We start from the raw sequence: 19,585 nt of genomic DNA, 5'->3' as shown, positions 1-19,585 counted from the left end.
TAAAGACATACAATAGGCACTTACTGTACACTAACATCAGCCAGCCATGCATTTTTACAATTATTTTTTATTGTTAATGGTTTTATGGTAAGCAAAAGGGTTTGGAGACGTTTACAGTCTTTATACCAGGCATAACCCATCTGGTTTGTGGATCTTGGCATTAATCAAATCAGCCAATTGTAAGTTTGTTACTAAAATATTTGGAACCCATTATTGGCTAAACAGAGGAAAGTGTAGAACAAGAGGTACTGTATCTGTGTGTGTGCATGTTATAGGGCCACTGGGGAAACATTTCAGTATTAATGTAATGGTGACTTCAATCTTTCTAAGTCAAGTTCATTAATAAATTTAATTGCATTATTATTTGAGTGCTGGGAAAGATAGTCCATTTTATTTCCTAATTCCCAGGCATACCGTACCTGTCTTTCCCAAGCAACAGAAACCAATAGCACTCATGGCTATTGTCCCACAGTCACTTATACTACCCATTGTGGCCAAGCACACCCATCTACAGCACTTATTCCCTCATCTGCTGTCTCTGTAAGTTTTCCCCCCAAACCTCTTAGATTGTAAGCTCTTCGGGGCAGGGATTTCCTTTCCCATTGTCTGATTTTTGCTGCACTTATTGTATTTTTAAAATTCCCTGTACTGTATTCTTTGTGAAGCACTGAGTACACTTTTAGCGCTATATAAATAAAGACATACAATACAATACAAGGTTGCCTACACCTACAGGAAGTAATAAGGGCATTATTTTTTAGGGAACAGCCCCCTCTCCTGGTAGCTGTTTGTAGTACTATTACACAGTAACAGACATCCACCATGATACATTTATTTGATTCTTTTATTTAGTTTCAAGATAATGTCCCACAAATAAAAACAGAACATGTTACATTAAAAACAGTTTACAACAAAAAGCAGCTTGCATTCTTGCTTTATATGCCTTTGTACAAAACAATACAGTGTTGTCAAAAAGGCAAATGTATAATTTTTTTTCCTTCACATTCCTTTGCAAAAAACCGCAGACAGAAAACGTTGAAGGTAATGGAGTTTCTTATACAAAAAACAAAGACTCAGGCAAAGACATTTTAAACATGCAACAATGTATCAAGTTACGGTGTGTGGGTTCTGAATTCAATGCGTTGTGTGGTAACTTTGGATTTGAGGTTGTGGGTACAGGAGGAATGAGTTGATGCACATGTTATAATGGGGTGTACAACATTCCGCACTATAGCAGGAATTTATTTGTACCCCGTTAAAAAAAAAAAAAACTAAAAACGTCATTAAACGTAAGACACTCAGTGAGCATGTTCCTCCATCAGATGTGTGCCCAGGCAAAAAGAAAATACGTTTATTTTATCTAAACTCTATTTTAGATTTATTTCTGTTTAGATCAGAGGTTCTCAACTTGTCCTCAAACCCCCCTGCGCCCCCCCCCCCCCCCCAAGTCAGGTTTTAAGGATATCCCAGCTTCAGCACAGGTGGTGCAGTCTTCAACTGAGCCACCTGTGCTGATGCAGGGATATCCATAAAACTTGACCTGTTGGGGGGGATCTTGAGGACGGGAGTTGAGAACCCCTGGTTTAGATGAACCAGAGAACACCCCCAAAGCGCATCATTTACAGATTAAAGTAACTGTCAGACAAAATAATTCTGAGGTTTTATCATGCTTTCCGAGTACCTGACTAAGCATGGAGTGGCCTGCAGGACAGGAGAAAAGTGACAATCTCATGGGTAGATTAAGGAGTGTAATACTGTATGCAGAATTTTATGACAGAATGTTATTGCACTGCCCCCACTTTCATGATCTTTTTATATTTGGTAAATAATATTTAGCTAATAAGCCACAACAATGTCAATAAACTCAACGGTACCAAATGATCTCAACTCAAATAAACTATGCCTGCAATAATCCAAATCACATACAGGTACATTGTATTCAAGGAGATGTTGTGACGTTTTTGCTTATATTGCTAAAGTTTGGCTTTGGAGTAAAATACCACATATGAAAAACTGGAGCAAGACTGTTGTGCCCCCATTTTATGGAGATACAAAGATTGCTGTACCCCCTCCCCCCCCAATCATGGAGATACAAAGACTGGTGTACCGCCCCCACCACCCATCATGGAGATGCAAATACTGGTGTACCCCCTTATCATGGAGATACAAAGACTGCTGTGCCCCCCTATCATAGAGATACAAAGACTGCTGTAACCCCCGCCCCCCAATCATGGAGATACAAAGACTGCTGTACCGCACCGCCCCTTCCCGCCCCCCATCATGGAGATGCAAATACTGGTGTACCCCCTTATCATGGCGATACAAAGACTGCTGTACCCCCTTATCATGGAGATACAAAGACTGCTGTACCCCCCTATTATGGAGATACAAATACTGCTGTACCCCCTTATCATGGACAGCTGCAGATCACAGCCCAAAGCAGCATGAGATTTTAAGGTTGTAACATGAACTTCATTTCCCAGGTCAACCTACTGCATGTTGATCATTTGAGGCAGTTTTTGGGACCATATGAAAATGGCATTTGGCTGACTAGTCAGTGTCACAGATGGATGGTCATACAGTATGGGCTGTGTTTTTATTAATACGTTTATTACACTTGGGTATAAATGCTTTGGTCAGTAACAATGATTTGGGACAGATGCTATTTTTTTGGAGTAATTTATAACCAAAATCTGCCTGATCTGCTTCATTGCATTAAAGATCACAATTTGGGGTTAAACGAATGATGCCGTACGTTATTAAAAATACTAATACCCAAGCTGCTCGCATTACGCCGATATATTGTTGGACCAAATCACCCAATATGTTTGTGAAATAAACATTTAAGGTTATTATTATTAACATCCCTGCTCTAATCCCACTGGACATGTTTACCGAGCCACTGGTAGTAAAACAATGCAGTAAAAAAATATTAGGTACTAATCCTAAAAGGGCAGGGCATTACGTAGCAATTAATGCCCAGGTGGAAGGCCCAACAGCCATCCATTCCAACATCCCCCCCTCTCCTCCAGCCCACTGCCTTCTCCAGCCCACAGCTGGACCACTCATCTCAATCTCCAGATGATGTCCAACTCAATTGCTGCCCCAGAAAGCCGACAGACAACCCACCTTCACCAAGGTAAGTAACAAAATCCCTGCTCTCCGATTTGACCAGATGCCAACAATTCCGGCCATTCCTGGCCAATAACACTCAGAATTTGTATGCATTTAGCCTAGAATGCAGTATCCACACCTTCCATGTATGCAAAATGTGTTTAATCCTATGGCATGATAACATTATAACTGTACCTGCTGCTTCTTATCTTTTCATTGAAATGGAGTGTTAAAATAATGCAAGTGAATTGTCTATTGGCGTTCTATGGATGGAATGCCAACTGTGAAATGGTATTTTAACTTTCAGTTCTTTTTACAGGTCCCTTCGGCTCTGACCTTTAGTTAGGAGATGTATCACTAAAGGTGTGGTTATTCTGACAAAATAAAGCATACTAAGATTATTAACCCTTACATAGCCCACACATATATATCCTTGCAACACATTTCTCTTAATCCAGGGGTTCTCAACTCCAGTCCTCAACCCGCCCCGACAAGTCATGTGTTCAGGATATCCCTGCTTCAGCACAGGTGGCTCAATCAGTCCTTGCTTCAGCGCACATGGCTCAATCAGTCCCTGCTTCAGCACAGGGGGCTCAGAGGCTCCTGTGCTGAAGCAGGGATATCCTGAAAACCTGACCTGTTGGGGGGGCGGGGGGCTTGAGGACTGAAGTTGAGAACCTGTACCTTGATCCCTTCACTGCAGTTATGCACAGAATGCAATCAGACATGTTGGCCTACACAGCCCGAAGACACAGTTGGCTCTCTGAAAGCCTTAAACATTTGCACATGACCTACTAATATAGTTACAGCTGTTGGTGTAAAACTGGACTACACCCAATTACTTTTGTTCTTCATTGCCTTGCACTTACAAAACAGAAAGGGTGAACGAAGGTTAGTGCAGAGATTGCAATGTTTTGCAACATAGTAAAATACAGCAGGAGTGCTTTCTTTATCCAAAGAGCCGCAAACGCAGCTAGAAACAATTGTAACCACCTTGAAAACGACATCTTCTTCTTCTTCTCCAAAGCAGCGATTAGGAAATTAGCAATAAGTCATTCCTTCCATCAGTGGGATATCAGATAACTACAAATACTGGGAGGAGTGCTGAATTTGGTGTTTCTTTGCTACATATCTTGCAAAGCACACCATGTTTGCCTTTCATTCCACATCTCTATTCTCACATACTCCTAACACAAGAAACTTCAAGTCGAGTGTTTAATTCTTAGTCACTCGCCCATATCCCCAAACTCTGCATAGAGAAGTGATCTGAGTGTCACCCTGTAAGGCAGGGGTGGACATCTCCAGTACTCAAGGGGCACCAACAGGTTAGGGTCTCAGGATATTCCTGCTCCAGCACAGGTGGCTCAATCATTGACTGAGCCACCTGTGCTGAAGCAGGGATATCCTTAAAACCTAACCTGCTGGTGGCCCTTGAGGACTGACATTGCCCACCCATGCTGTAAGGTGTAACAGGGAACATTCTGTGTTTTAGGGGTGTCACTCTAGGTGTGTGGGTATGTATATATTCACACATACAAAAACACACACACACACATCATTCATTATAGTGGCACTCCACTGAGACACGAATACTGCCTGGGTGCATTAACTGCAAAGGATTAGGGATAAAGGAAGATAGTAGCAGGCACTTCAGGACTTGTTGAACAAATTAAAAACATTTATTACAATGTGAAGATTTCGGCTCTCCAAGGAGCCGTTCTCAAGACGTCTTTCAGCAAGTCCTGGAGAGCCTGCTACTATCTATCTCTATATACACACACACACACACACACACACACACACACACACACACACACACACACACACACACACTGTAAGGTGGCAAACATGCAGTGATGCTTCCACCTGTACGGTGCTATAGGAGTCTAAGGCTGCTCTTATAGTGCCGGCGACGGTGACGTCACGCTGCGGTCGCTGGAAAAATCAAATTGACTTGATTTCCAGCGATCGCGACCGCACCGTCGAGTCGCTTCTCCTATAAGCGCACCCGACGGCGGCAATACATTTTTTTTGCCGAGACATCATGTCGCCAGCACTATAAGCGCAGCCTAACCCTCCAGCACGGAAGTGGTATTCCCATGCTATACAATACACTTCTCAAACGTAGCTAGTAGCCTGGATATAAAAAAAAATTAAATTAAAAATAAGTTAGTATGCCTCCTCACTAGAGATTTTCATCCAGCCATTTGATATAGCCGTCTCTTGTTCGAGCACCCACTGAAAAGTAAGTAGGCCACGTGGCAAAGAGCATGCAGCCATGGAAACCATCCTCATAGTGGTCATGAGTAACGTCAACTCCTGCATCTTCCAACCGTCTGGCGTACATGGTTCCATCATCCCTCAAGACGTCATGTTCACAGGTCAACATATAGGTCTTTGGCAGCAGCTCAATGGTCTTCTTGTGCGCTACCAGTGGAGATGCACGGATGTCAAGTAATGCGGGTACCTCCTGAATTATATTAGGGGACCCAATACTTGGCAAGAGAGGCTTGTAATTCTTTTTGAAAGATGAAGGCAATAATGAATCCCAATTCAAGCGTTCCCGTAGGGACACTGCTTGGCTTAAGTCAAGAGATGTATGGTTGTTAACCAGCATGGAGTGGGCAAATTTGTGGCTGCCATTTAGGTAGTCCAACCAGAACTTTATCATGACAAAGCGAGAAAGAATAGGCATATCCATGTTCTGCTGATAAGAAGGAGTGTTGAAATCTAATGCCTGAAGGACCGGGTAAATTAAAGCTTGGAGTTTCACTTTGGTCGTGACATTGCTATCTTCAGTAAGCTGCATTAAACAAAACAAAAAACACAGCACGTAAACAAACATGAAACAAAAACAGACACTTTTTCAAATAATGTTTCCACTACCAAAAATATACTTTCTTAGAAGTACCCTTTTTAAAAGAAGCAAGCTGTAGGGGGTGCCAGTATCTCCTTCAGTTTAAAGCTCCCGTGTCTTGTAGGCCAATACGAAGCCGCACCGGGGTGACGTCACGGTTTCCTATTGGCCCTTAGGGTTTGGGCACTTTGAAAAGCATCCTTAATGTGAGCCCTGGAGCGGCTACTAGCACCCACTACGGAGGTAAGTATCTCTGGAAGTAGGGGGTCCCCGGAGCTGAAATGAATGGGGTTCCACTCCGGGGACCCCCTGCTTCAATCCTGTATATATTTAAGAAAAGAAAAACACATGGATTGCCTCTTAAAAAGGTGTTTGCTTCTGAAATTGAAGCTCAATTATGTACCAGGTCCTTGTGACCTTGAGTTAGTGACTTTGGTCCGTATTTACCAAGCCGTCTTCTGTCAAAAGACACCTCCTGGTGCTGGAAGACGCCTTTCAGCCCTTCCGTGTGCATTAGCGGTGTGGCATCTTCCAGCACTGGAAGGTGCTCCCGGGCAGAAGGCTGCTTAGTAAATATGGCCCTTTACATCCTCTCTCTGGTACCAAAATATACAAGGCAAGTTTCCATTAGGGAACCGATTCACTGGAGCCTCGGTAGGAAGGTTAAGCAAAAAAAAGGTTACTTTAGCGTTAATTTGAAGCAGAGCGAATCAATGGTACACACCTCCCCCTCTATTTAGGTATTTTACACCAGGTGTGTGAAGTATGAGTTATCTAATGCACATGTAATAATGGAACGTATTCATTTGGGTTTCTCTTTCTGTTACTTCTATGATTTTGATTGTGCGTCACACGAAAATTGTCAGTTATGTGCTGGCAAAAATCCAATAAAGAAAGAATGTGCGGTGAATAGAAAGAAACAACTTTCTTGCATTTGACTTACAGTAGACCCTATAAGACAGTATAGTTTCTATGGGACACATATGTGGCGCTCCAGGAGTCCAGGTATTGGAGTGACTAAAGTCTCTACATACAATCAGAAAGCTCACGGACAAACATGTGAAAAAGCACAACAGACAGAGGATGGTAACATTTTCATTTAAAATCATGCACAAGAATAATGTTAAAATTCACTCCGCTAAGGCACACAATTTAGCCCAATGAGTTTCTCCCTTATGGATTTTCTCAAGGGCTTAAAATATGCAAATAGAGGCCTTCCCCTAAATACACACCGTTATACAGTACGTCATAAAATGTGAACAATATTCATTTTCACAATTCTTTAAAAAAATCCCTGTGCAAATGTGAAACCACCTCTCAATTTTACAATACCGGATATTCTACTTCCGTACTCAGTCCAATTGGACTCAGTGATAACGATTGTTATATAATACCATTCACATTGTAACCATGTGTGTTAACCTGTTGCCTGTTGGGCCACAAGGGGGACCTCAATAGTTGTAAGTTTCACACACGTTTGACCTCCATTCTCTCCCTCCCATAGTAATTTTCATTTAAGTAATAATCCCCAAAGAATAGGACATTATTGGCCAGTAATGCCCATTTCTGAGGGGATTATTACTATTATAGGCTAAATGTGGGCTTTTTTTTTTTTTTTTTTACATTTTTCATTAAAAAAAATAGACACTTTTGCAGTCATATTGATTTTTATCAGCATGTCTACATTATTTTGCTTTTTTAAAAGGAAATTGTACATACACACAGCTCTCTCTCTCTCTCAATATATATATATATATATATATATATATATATATATATATATATATACATATATATATATATACATACACACACACACACACACACCCTCTGCTGTCCCCCCTACACACTCTGCAGTCCCCCAACCTCTACACTCACAAGACACACATATAACACACACAGCAACTCCCCCACTCTACACCCACAAAATACACACAAATAACAACAGATGCACAAAACTTTCCCCTTGCTCTCCTGTGCGGAGCTCTCTGCAGGCAGGGTGGGGGAGGAGTCAGTGCCTAGCTGCAGGCAGGGTGGGGGAGGAGTCAGTGCCTGGCTGCAGGCAGGGTGGGGGAGGAGTCAGTGCCTGGCTGCAGGCAGGGTGGGGGAGGAGTCAGTGCCTGGCTGCAGGCAGGGTGGGGGAGGAGTCAGTGCCTGGCTGCAGGCAGGGTGGGGGAGGAGTCGGTGCCTGGCTGCAGGCAGGGAGAGGGAGGAGTCAGTGCCCGGCTGCAGGCAGGGGGAGGAGTCAGTGCCTGGCTGCAGGCAGGGTGGGGGAGGAGTCAGTGCCTGGCTGCAGACAGGGAGGGGGAGGAGTCAGTGCCTGGCTGCAGGCAGGCAGGGAGGGGGAGGAGTCGGTGCCTCGCTGCAGGCAGGGAGAGGGAGGAGTCAGTGCCCGGCTGCAGGCAGGGAGGGGGAGGAGTCAGTGCCTGGCTGCAGGCAGGGAGGGGGAGGAGTCAGTGCCTGGCAGCAGGCAGGAGAGGGAGGAGTCAGGTGGGGGAGGAGTCAGTGTCTGGCTGCAGGCAGAGTCAGTGCCTGGCTGCAGGCAGGGAGGGGGAGGAGTCAGTGCCTTGCTGCTGCCTCCTCTCCAATCACCTCACCTGCCTGAGAGCTGATCTCACTCTTTGTGAATGAGAACTGAAAACTGATTGGCTGAAAAACTTGGCAGGGTGCCAAAAATCCCGGGCCATAACTGATTGGATAATGCCCGGAATTTTAACCAATCAGAGAGCAGGGATTTCAATAATGCCCAGAATTTACCAGCGTTAGCCTATAACATAAGATAACAGCAACGTCTCTAAAATCCAGCCTCATATTTATATTGACTTGTTACCAAACCATGCCCACATTTCTGAAATCTAGGAGAAGTGGTTACCTGCTGACACACGGCCGCCGCCAGGTTTCCGCCTGCGCTGTCGCCAGACACGGCAATTCTGTCCGGATCAATTAAATATTTAGCAAGAACTTCTGGCCGCAGGAAGTACTTTGTAGCAGCCAAAGCATCATTCAGTGGCACGGGGAAATGAACGTCTGGTACTAATCTGTACCTAAGGAACATAGTGCATATTACGGTATGTTTCTGTATTAGTTTCTTGGAACTGTCAGCATTGAAAAGATTAATTGGTTCTCCATAAAAAAAAAAAAAAGTTTTGAATGCTGTTACCATTTAGTAAATTGTGCAAAACGCATCGACAATATTTATTTGCCCCTTTCGGTCAACATGTACAATTTGCCCATGAGAGATGCATCCCAATTACCTCTCAGGGAAACAGATACAAATAAATGTGAGCAGAGACCTTGATGTCTCTGTAAATCAGTAGTGCCATTTACAGCAGCAGAACAGGTGTTTAAAAAAACAAATTGGGCTGAAGCAGGGGGTCTCCGAAGCTGAACTGCATTAATTAAAGCTGCGGGGACCCCCAGCTCCCCGAGATACCTACCTCTATAGGGGGTACCTGTAGCAGCTCTGCAGGTTTAATTGTCCTGGTCGCGTGAGCCAATAGGAAGTCGCCGGGGATGATGTCACGGCTTACTTTTGGCCTGCGTGATACTTAAGACGCCATTTTGATAGCCCCATATAGCCCAGCCAGAGCTGCTACCAGCACCCCCTACGGAGGTAAGTATCTTGGGAAGCAGGGGGTCCCCCGAGCTGAAATTAATGCAGGTTCAGCTCCGAAGACCCCCCTACTTCAATGCTATAACTCTAAAAATGAAAAGGAAAGCAGGATTGCGGCTTTACTCAGTCACTGCAAATAAGTGGGTTACTGGGACGTTGGACTCAACCCTCCTCCCAATTATAAACAGCCAGATGCCTAGGTGCCTTCTAATGGTGGTATGGCCAAGGAGGAGGATACCTGCAGAAAACGCTTCTCATTCGCCTAAGCTTCGAACGCTATTAGGTACCAGGGTTCCTGTTCTAGTGAATCATATGCCAAAAGGCAACATCCATTATTCGGCATCATACAGTATTTAAAATGAGATAAATACCATTTAGCCCCTAAAACAAGCCGACTTTGCCAGTGAATGGGTTAGTACAGTACTATTTTATTTCCATGTATATAGTGGCAGCCATGCACATGCCCACAGCCCTTTATAGGATTAGAATATGCAGTGATTACACAATACAGGGATCAGAGCAGATATACAAAATAACTATTAGAAAAAAAAAAAGAAATGGTTTGCCCCAAAGGACTCAAAGTTTGGTAACAGGGGCGCTATTCATCTCCTCTCTGCTTAGTGTGAGAAACGCTTGGATCCAAAGAACATCAGACTATTATTAAGCTTACGAACACTCACGGATGGTGAGGTCACCGCATGTTACATTAAAAGCATCCAACGTCTTTAAAGGGCCCGAAGACCAAATCTGTGTAAGCTTGAAATTTGGCATCTGCTCAGGTTTGGTTAAGAGGATTAACCAAAGCAAATTGTTTTGTTGTGTGCTAATAGAGAACATGAAGCAAGACAATGAACACACCTTCCCGAGTAAAAGAACTAATAAAACTAACAACTTCTGAGCCGTGTTAACATTATATTCAACTATTTAAGATGCATTTCATAGCTATGCAAATGTGATCAGGTTGGCAAAGCAAGTAATATATTTTAATATACATGCGAGCGCATTTAGGCAGATAAACAGATAGAAATGTATATTAAACAGAACAATGCTGTTTTAACCATGCAAACGTTTATTTTATTTACTTATTCAATTTCTAGTGATGTTATTAATCATTACATGGCAGTAATTTTTTTTTTATCTGACCTTAATTGTTTCCAGTTATTCCATTATCAAACACTGCCTACATTACAAACACGTAGAACCGGATCCCATGCGGTGTGCACAATTACAAATGACTGATCTGTTTTTAATCAGGTCACGGCATCTTGTAAAGAAAAGAATTGTTCTAGTCACCCAGAAAGAAAACAAGTTACGGTGAATAAAAAAAAAGTGACAAAAACCCTCCACCTTGCGGCAAATAAAAACATCCCTTGTGACGTGAGCCCATTTGCATGTCCCTGACAGGTCTGCTGCCCTGTCTTTCTCTATTATCTCTTAGCATACAGTGCTTGCACTGCAGCCAGGGATTCTGGGTAATGACATGCAAATGACCAGTGAGCCACTCTTTGGGGGTGGGTAATCCATGACATGAACTTACTCTATCGCAACGACCACGGCATTTACATCTTCTGCCACTTTCCGACACAGGCTGTCATAGGATCTCATTCCTAAAAAAACAGAACCCAATAATTAGAACATGTCATGTATCATTTCACAAAACAGAAAGATACTTCCTCTCCTCGGTGGGAATGGAAGTGTTAAACCAGCGGTGCGCAAAGTGGGGTCGCGGGATTTTTTTTTGGAGGGGGGGCGCGGCCGGCTGCAGAGGCCCCACGCTCTTCCCCGAGGCATTTAAATTAAATGCTGGGGGATCGCGTGAGGCCTTTGAAACTCACTTACTGGGATTCAGACGCGTTGCTGTGACGCGTCGTCATGGCAACACGGCATCAAGTGACGCCGCAGGGTCATGCGAAGTGATGTCACACGCCCGTCTCCATGGCAACAGGGTCACGTGACTCCGCGTCGTCATTTGACGCCGCCAAACCTGGTAGGGGGGCACGAGAGCGAGGGGGAGCAGGCAGGGGGGCACAGCTCCAAATGTTTGTACTCCCCTGTGTTAAACAATTAGATGAAATTCTCTGGCACAGAAAGGGTATTTTTCCTGGTAAAATATTTTTATTAAAAAAAAACTATTTATAGGAAACTTAAGTATTGTTTATTTAAAAATGGAAACTAATGTTTTCAAGTCCAGTGAACGATGAAAGTCCAGTCAAGTCCAAACCAATACCCTATTTATTAATTATTATATTTAAATCTATGCAACAATATACAGTACGAGCTATGTTCACGTTAAAAGGTCTTTTTCCAGTTCAGTACAGCATCGTTCTTTACTTCCCATTGATACGAGCATATAAAAAGGCCCAGAACATCTAATGACAATGGGGCCAAAATATAACGGTCATCTTTCTCAGAACGGATTGTGTTATAAGAAATTGGATAGGGTGACCAGATGTCCCGGTTTAACTGGGACGGTCTCGTTTTTGAGACTTTTGTCCTGCCTTTTTTGGCCCCTGTCCCAGTTTTCTTCGGTGCCGGCCACACATGCGTGAAATTTCCCGGGACAAATATGGTCACGCTAGACAAGAGTCTTTAAAAAAAAACTGCCTACAGCTCTAATTTTAATACTTAAGAAAGCAAACATACGCTTGCTTTTTACACCACATTGCATGTTAGCATTAGTGATCACTGACACTGTCCATTTCGTCACATACTTGCACTTCCAAGCGCCCATCCACCACCATGGATATAAACAATGCTGCGCTTTAGATTTCCAGCAAACTCCCTCGTGGGTTCGAAGACTCGGACCTCTACCCCATTAAACACCGTGTCCGTGACTTTCATATCCCGGGAGGAAAGTGCTTCCAACTTGTCAAAGTAGCCGGAAACAAAATTCAGCACTCTCAAGTGATGGCCGAGCCCCACAAAATGGGCCAAATTGCTCTATAAAAGATAAAAAGAAAAAATATTCGTAATGATATTTTTTGCTCATAGCGAGCCGACGATGTACACAGTGCTACAGGTAGACATTGTTGCAGGTGCAATGAACACAAATAATATGATATCAGTTATATATATTTATTCGGGACAAGTTTTATCTATTTCCCAACCGTGCAGCACTTGAAAAGCAGAATTATTTCACATACCAGAAAAAGACCCGCTTCTATATTAAGAGAGCTGGTTTTATTTGAATGAAAACATGTTCTCTAGCAAAACCAGTTTGTTTCTACAATCTGGTGTCATGCAACTGGAAGCACAAAAGCTGATGGCTCTTACTCAACTTTAAGGCTACGGCCCAGTGTGCGTGTGCGATGGAGCACCGCTCTCCCCCCTCCATTCGCTCGCGACGGGAAGACTTGGCGGGTGCGCAGCCATGACATCACGCGGCTGGTTCGCCCTCATTGGCTGAACCGCTGCCTTGACGTGGCCATCGCAGCGTGTCTTTTTGCAAAGGTGGTCGCGCATCGCGCTTTCTGCAGGCGCGCGCAGGCAGTGACGGGGGCCGGCCCCATAGAGGGCCGTACTTTGTGTGTGCCGCGCACGCAGCGGAGACAAGGCCTAATTCCAGCCTCCTAGGAGTTCCCAGATGGAAGCGTCTGCGTTTCAATCAAAACAATCAACAGAAATGTTTTCCTGATACTTTCAATTGATTTAATTAAATACCGATAAATTGTGGTTATCTGTGTTTCTAACCATATTCTGCACTAGATCAGCGGTGCGCAAACTGGGGGGCGCGAGACTGACTGCGGGGGGCGCGGGGTTTACAGAGGCCCCGCGTGCTTCCCGAAGGCACTTACTGTATATTGCCAGGGGAGCAGCGAAGGCCTCTGTAAACCTCACTTACCTTTGCTCCGGCAGGTTTCTTACACGCGGCACCAGGACGTCACGTTGCCATGGCAACATGACGTCATGACGCCGCCGCAAAGGTAAGATGGGGGGGGGGGGGGTGCGCGGAGAAAGGGGGACTGCCAGCAGGGGGGCGCAGGGAAAAAAGTTTGCGCTCCCCTGCACTAGATAACTACTGAAAGTATAATAGGGATTGAGATTTCACAACAAACAGATTGAAAAATATGGATACATAGTTAACAGGCAACAGCAGATTGTTAATTAGGGAAGGAACATGATAGGCATGTGATATGGATGTGAGGACCGTCTGTGGTTCTAATGCCCCCTACAACATTATACTATCAGGCATTGTTTGCTCGTACGTATTACTGTACATATTAGTGTACATATTACATATTACAGTGACAGAAATTATTTTCACAGATAATTTAACATTTTGGATATTAGCAGCAGCACACTTACCCATTTAATCTTTGATTCTGATTTACAAACACTCTTAGGGGCTTCTGTACTAACAGGGTCTGTGGGGGGTGTATTTTTCATCAAAATTGGAAAGCTAAAAAGGGAGGTGCAAATCTTAATAAAATGAGAAGGGTATGTATGACAGTTGCACACCTGATTGATATAATTTAGATTAAAAACGGAATTAGGTATGTGTGTTTTGTTTGTTTTTTACTTGTGTTGCTAAATATTGGTTTATTATATTTTATAATAGCTATACTGTTAAAATAATACATTTTGTTAACATATAACAAAACATCCGTACTACAACGAAATAATGTACAATTGAAACATTGCGCTGAATTAGAAGTGCTCTTAGTACATATCTGTGTATCACGCATATCCTATTTGTGTACGCCAGTACATTTGAAGAAAAAAATTTGTTTAATATATATATATATATATATATATATATATATATATATATATATATATATATATATATATATTAAAGCTTAGATCAGGGGTGCTCAACTTCAGTCCTCAAGCGCCCCCAACCGGTCAGGTTTCAGGATATTCCAGCTTCAGCACAGGTGGCTGAATCAGTCCCTGCTTCAGCACAGGTGGCTTAATCAGAGGCTGCATCATAGGTGTACACCTGTTTTTTCCCCTTCAATGTGTACCCTAAGGCAGGGGGGCTCAATCCCCCCCCCCCCCCGACATGTCAGGTTTTTAGGATATCACTGCTTCAGCACAGGTGGCTTAGTCATAATGTCTCGGGCACTGATTGAGCCACCTGTGCTGAAGCAGGCATATCCTGAAAACCTGACCTGTTGCTGGTCCTCGAGGACGGGAGTTGGCCGCCCCTGATACTAGAGTCAGCTGCTGCTGTAATGAAAATATTTTGATGGGAATGCCATCAAATCCACGAGTTTAGTCTTCTAAGTTATCAGGAGAGCAGCTGCTAATTCCTGCACTTGACGAATATTGTCTTTTATCAGCCACATGGCAGCTGTGACTGGGAGGACTTGTTTCTAAAGAATCCGACAGAAAAATCAACAGGGAAATGTTAAACTGCACACAATCCTTCAGCCAACGCCTTGGCGAATTGCCGAAGGACAGAACCTGCCATACCCAGGTCCTGCTCTGCGACATTAAGATACTAACATATGGTACAGCCTTGCCATACCGATTTTCCAACTGTGTTTCTAATCCATAGAACAATGGTAGATAAATGGCACAAACTAGCCATGGTAAAAAAAAGCATGGGGTGCTCAATGCCACTCCTCAAGACACCCCAACAGGTCAGGTTTTCAGGATATCCCTGCTTCAGCACAATCAGAGCAGGGATATCCTGAAAACTTGACCTGTTGGTTGGTCTTGAGGATTGAAGTTGAGCACCAAATGGTATAAATGACATCACATGGCTGAGGGCTTTCAGTTTCTTTGCAACGCTAGTTCACGTGACGATTCTTCAGCTGAGCACTTACCCTGTTACTTCACTTTTTGGTAGCTGTTGTAATTATATTGTTTACTGTGCAAAAACTGAAATGGGAAAGAACTAGGGGAAAGGTCGCTGGCAATTTGCAAGAGTTAAATCCATCTGTGAGCTGAAAGTGGGTGAAAGTTCCTCCCAGCCATTCACTCCCTTAATGCACTAAGACAGGACTGGGCAACTCCAGTCCTCATGTGCCACCAACAGGTCAGGTTGCCAGGCTATTCCTGCTTCAGCACAGGTGGCTCAATCAGAATGACTGAGCCACCTGTGCTGAACCTGACCTGTTAGCGGCCCTTGATGACTAAGATTTAGGCACCACTATGGCAGTCAAGAGGTTAAAGGACAGAAGTAAAAGTCCTTTGCGTTCATTATTTAAACCCCCACCAACATTTTTGGATGCAATCAAGCACTCAAAAAAAAGCAGACTTTAAGAAAAAAATAATTGTGAAGAAACAGAAAGGCACACTATTGCTGTGAATCGTGACATCGCTCGGAAGAAATCTGAATAGTCTTTTTGAGTTTGAAATTTTCTAAATATTTTTTATAGCTGACATTTTTTTTTGCAAATGACCGTAATTATCAATATTGTATTAAACCTATACAGATGCTGCATGGTGTATGCTAGAAACGCACATTGCAGCTGTTCTGCTGATTCTAAAACAACTTGAAGCAAAGGACATGAACGTAACTTCTGCTTTCTCTCGTGACTAATGTGTATAAAGTTTACTAAGAGTCAGACTGATTCTGCGGGTGAGCAGTCAGGGACACCGTGCCAGTGTTTAATGCTATTTAAGGGGCATTCAACTTTATTGACAAATCAAGGAATATAGGCGTGAAACTCAGACTTGTTCCAACAGCTATTTCTGTGAGGGAACAAAGTTTGGCAATTTTTTTTTTTTTTAAGGGATCAACAAGAAGTTGCATATAGATATAGGATAATGAAACACAGCTGGGATACTAACTGTATCCCCCCCCCCCCCAATTTCTTTATTTTAAGCAAAAATTGTCTATTGTAGTTCACTAGGTTAAAAAAAATGATTTTCTTAGTTCCAGCACCGTTTTCCTCAACAAAACAGATATCAAAATAACCATCTCTTGCATTATATATATATATATATATATATATATCAAAAAATAAATAGATGATACCGTTCTGTGGCTAACGAAATGCTTTTATTTGTGCGAGCTTTCGAGATACACTGATCTCTTCTTCCGGCGATGTTACAATGAATGAAGCAAGGATAACTTGAAGTTATCCTTGCTTCATTCATTGTAACATCGCCGGCAGAAGAGATCAGTGTATCTCGAAAGCTCGCACAAATAAAAGCATTTCGTTAGCCACAGAACGGTATCATCTATTTATTTTTTGATTATTGAAGCTCGGCTAACACGGTACTGATACCTCTACATGAAAATATGGAAGATACCACATTGTACCGCACCCAAATGAAGTTATCCTTGCTTCATTCATTGTAACATCGCCGGAAGAAGAGATCAGTGTATCTCGAAAGCTCGCACAAATAAAAGCATTTCGTTAGCCACAGAACGGTATCATCTATTTATTTTTTGATTATTGAAGCTCGGCTAACACGGTACTGATACCTCTACATGTATATATATATATGTACACACATACACATACTGTATATACACACACACACACACATAGCGGCTACCTTGTTGGTTTCTATGGAAGTTGGATATTTTGGTGTTACTAGAATAGGGTTAGAGAAGCCGGGTTATTTACAGTTACGCACCAGCACCATTCTCCATCTAGCAGGAATGTGACACTGAACTTAAAGTGTATTTTATAGTTAACACGCATGCTAGTAATCAATGTCAATAACAATGTAACACAAAGTACTCTAAACAGGTAACATTATTAGAACAATTACACTCAAGTGCACCATATAAGTAAGGTGTAGGGCAGAACCTTTGGATTTCCCTAGCATCCCTAAAGGGTTCCCTGTAATTTTCAGGTCATTTGAAAATTGGACCAAATACAGAAGAATTTAAAATACATCTGATCTCAGAAGCGCTATTAGAGAGGGTTGGGGTTCCTTACAATGCATCTGATCTCAGACGCGCTATTAGAGAGGGTTGGGGTTCCTTACAATGCATCTGAACTCAGACGCGCTATTAGAGAGGGTTGGGGTTCCTTACAATGCATTTAATCTCAGACGCGCTATTAGAGAGGGTTGGGGTTCCTTACAATGCATCTGATCTGAGACGCGCTATTAGAGAGGGTTGGGGTTCCTTACAATGCATCTGATCTCAGACGCGCTATTAGAGAGGGTTGAGGTTCTGCAGAATTTCACAATATAATTATAGGCAGTGGTTGACAAATCACCAAAAAATCTACTCGCCACACAAAAAAATCTACTCGCCACCTAGTACCAAACGTGTGCTGCTTGGGCCAATATTTACTCGCCCGGGGGTTAAATCCACTCGCCCGGGGCGAGCAAATGTATAGGTTTGTCGAACACTGATTATAGGGTTCCTTAACCAAAAGGAGTTTGCAAACAACTGGTGTAGTGCAATGTGTATTTGTGTATTTGTGCAGGATGTTACTGTATGATTTATTAAATAGCTATGTAAAACACACAAGCACCTTACTGAATGTTTAAAATTGTATGATAATTTGTGTATGTTCAAAACCCTTATGTCATATATATACAGAAGGGGATACAGAAGGGGATACAGAAGGGGATACAGATCTCATTGTACCTTTTCTGCTACTATCTTTTAATCCACAAAAGGTATGTGGATGTATAAAGAAGAGTTCTTGGGTAACATCTCACATAGGACCTGCAATCTGAGCCTTGTAATCGGATAGGTGCAGGATGTCACAATGGCTGCTCCCATCCTATTGTGACATTACAGTACAGTGGTCTGCACATTGCATATAGAAAAACAAACACACAGGATCTGCAAACATCCTGTAGTGAAACGTATGCGCATATCTATCCTGGCAAAAGTGGAGCCCTTCCGGGGCAAAATATCTGCACCCTATGTATCAAAGGAAAAAGAATAATTGAAATCAATAGGATTTCTTTGTTTGATTCATCTTGTGCAGCTGTTTTGCCCCAGAATTGCTCCACTTTTGCCTTGATACATATGTATGTATGTCTTTACTTATATAACGCCATTAATGTACATAGCGCTTCACAGCAGTAATACACGTGGCAATCATATAAATAACAAATAATACAAATATCACAGAATGGGAATAAGTGCTTCAGACATAAAAGTAACATTTAGGAAAAGGAGTCCCTGCTCCAAAGAGCTTACAATCTAATTGGTTGGTAGGAAGAACGTACAGAGACAGTAGGAGGGCGTTCTGGTAAGTGCGTCTGCAGGGGGCTTCCACTCTACATATGCCCCATAATGTGGCATCAGCACACAGCATTCTCCTTTGTCCTTAAGATACATTGTTTCCCCTGATATTCATTAAACTAAATGTGAGTGGGATGTGACCTACTTTCTCTGCAGTCTTTCCAAATAGCAGCAGGTTATGTAATGTTGTAAAGTGCTGCGTACATTGTTGACACTATCCAAATAAAATGATACATACATTTGTTAGTAGGGGGGGGGGATGTCTGGCACAGTGTCTCAGTAACACAGAAACATTGTAATAATAATAATAATAATAATAATACAATATCTTTACCAGATCCTGTGCACATCTGAAGGTGGCATCAAGCAGCATGAGCTTCCAGGGCTCTGACACTGTGCTGGGCAGAGGAGTGTACACATAGTAAGCAGAGAAGGCTGCCAGTGCAGTGACAAGGGCAGACAGTGCTCTCATGTTGATGGCTGACTCTACACAGCCCAAGTTTCTGCAAAGGTTGTTGATTTCATTGAAGAGCCTCAGCCTGAGCGCTCCAATCAGGCACCGGCAGCTCTGCTGTCAGCAATGTCCTTGCACAGCCTGCAGTGCATGCAAGCAGCCTGGAGCCAAGCAGCAGCCAGTGGCTGTGTGAGGAAGTGCACAGCCCGTAGGAATGTGCTGCCAAGATGTATTTGTGTTTGTTGATTGATGTTACCAAGGTGTACACTGTACAGTATATGCAGAGGGGGATTTCCCTCGAGGCTGACTAGGCTGACTAGGCTAGTCTAGAGCAGCCGGGCGCAAACCCGGGAAATTCTCTGCGGGGGGCGCTGGGTTACAGAGGCCCTGCGCGCTTCCGCAAGGCTCTGTTCTGGGGCCCCTACTCTT

At 43.1% G+C, this 19,585-nt stretch overlaps 1 protein-coding gene across 1 annotated transcript; it reads right to left on the bottom strand.

Moving 5' to 3' along the window:
* Positions 1–826: 826 nt before the first annotated feature.
* NCEH1 (neutral cholesterol ester hydrolase 1) lies at positions 827–19,222 on the bottom strand. The gene is made up of 5 exons (XM_075570778.1): positions 19,037–19,222; positions 12,296–12,524; positions 11,122–11,191; positions 8,844–9,015; positions 827–5,917 (listed from the first exon to the last, which is right to left on the bottom strand). Exons 1-5 carry the CDS (start codon positions 19,172–19,174, stop codon positions 5,300–5,302), a joined length of 1,227 nt encoding a protein of 408 aa, XP_075426893.1. The 5' UTR covers positions 19,175–19,222; the 3' UTR covers positions 827–5,299.
* Between the last annotated feature and the right edge of the window lie 363 nt (positions 19,223–19,585).

The sequence above is a fragment of the Ascaphus truei genome, chromosome 14, assembly GCF_040206685.1.
Source record: "Ascaphus truei isolate aAscTru1 chromosome 14, aAscTru1.hap1, whole genome shotgun sequence".
NCBI classification, from domain to species: Eukaryota; Metazoa; Chordata; class Amphibia; order Anura; family Ascaphidae; genus Ascaphus; species Ascaphus truei.
The sequence above is the reverse complement of the archived record's forward strand: the minus strand, read 5'-3'. Positions and strand labels throughout refer to the sequence as shown.

Excerpts from the sequence above, each read along its gene's own strand:
- NCEH1 (XM_075570778.1), bottom strand. The coding sequence starts at position 19,174 with ATGAGAGCACTGTCTGCCCTTGTCACTGCACTGGCAGCCTTCTCTGCT. Across the intron at positions 12,525-19,036 it reads TCAGATGTGCACAGGATCTG|AGCAATTTGGCCCATTTTGT; the intron begins GTAAAGATATTG and ends TATCTTTTATAG. Across the intron at positions 9,016-11,121 it reads GCCGTGGTCGTTGCGATAGA|GTACAGATTAGTACCAGACG; the intron begins GTAAGTTCATGT and ends TATGTTCCTTAG.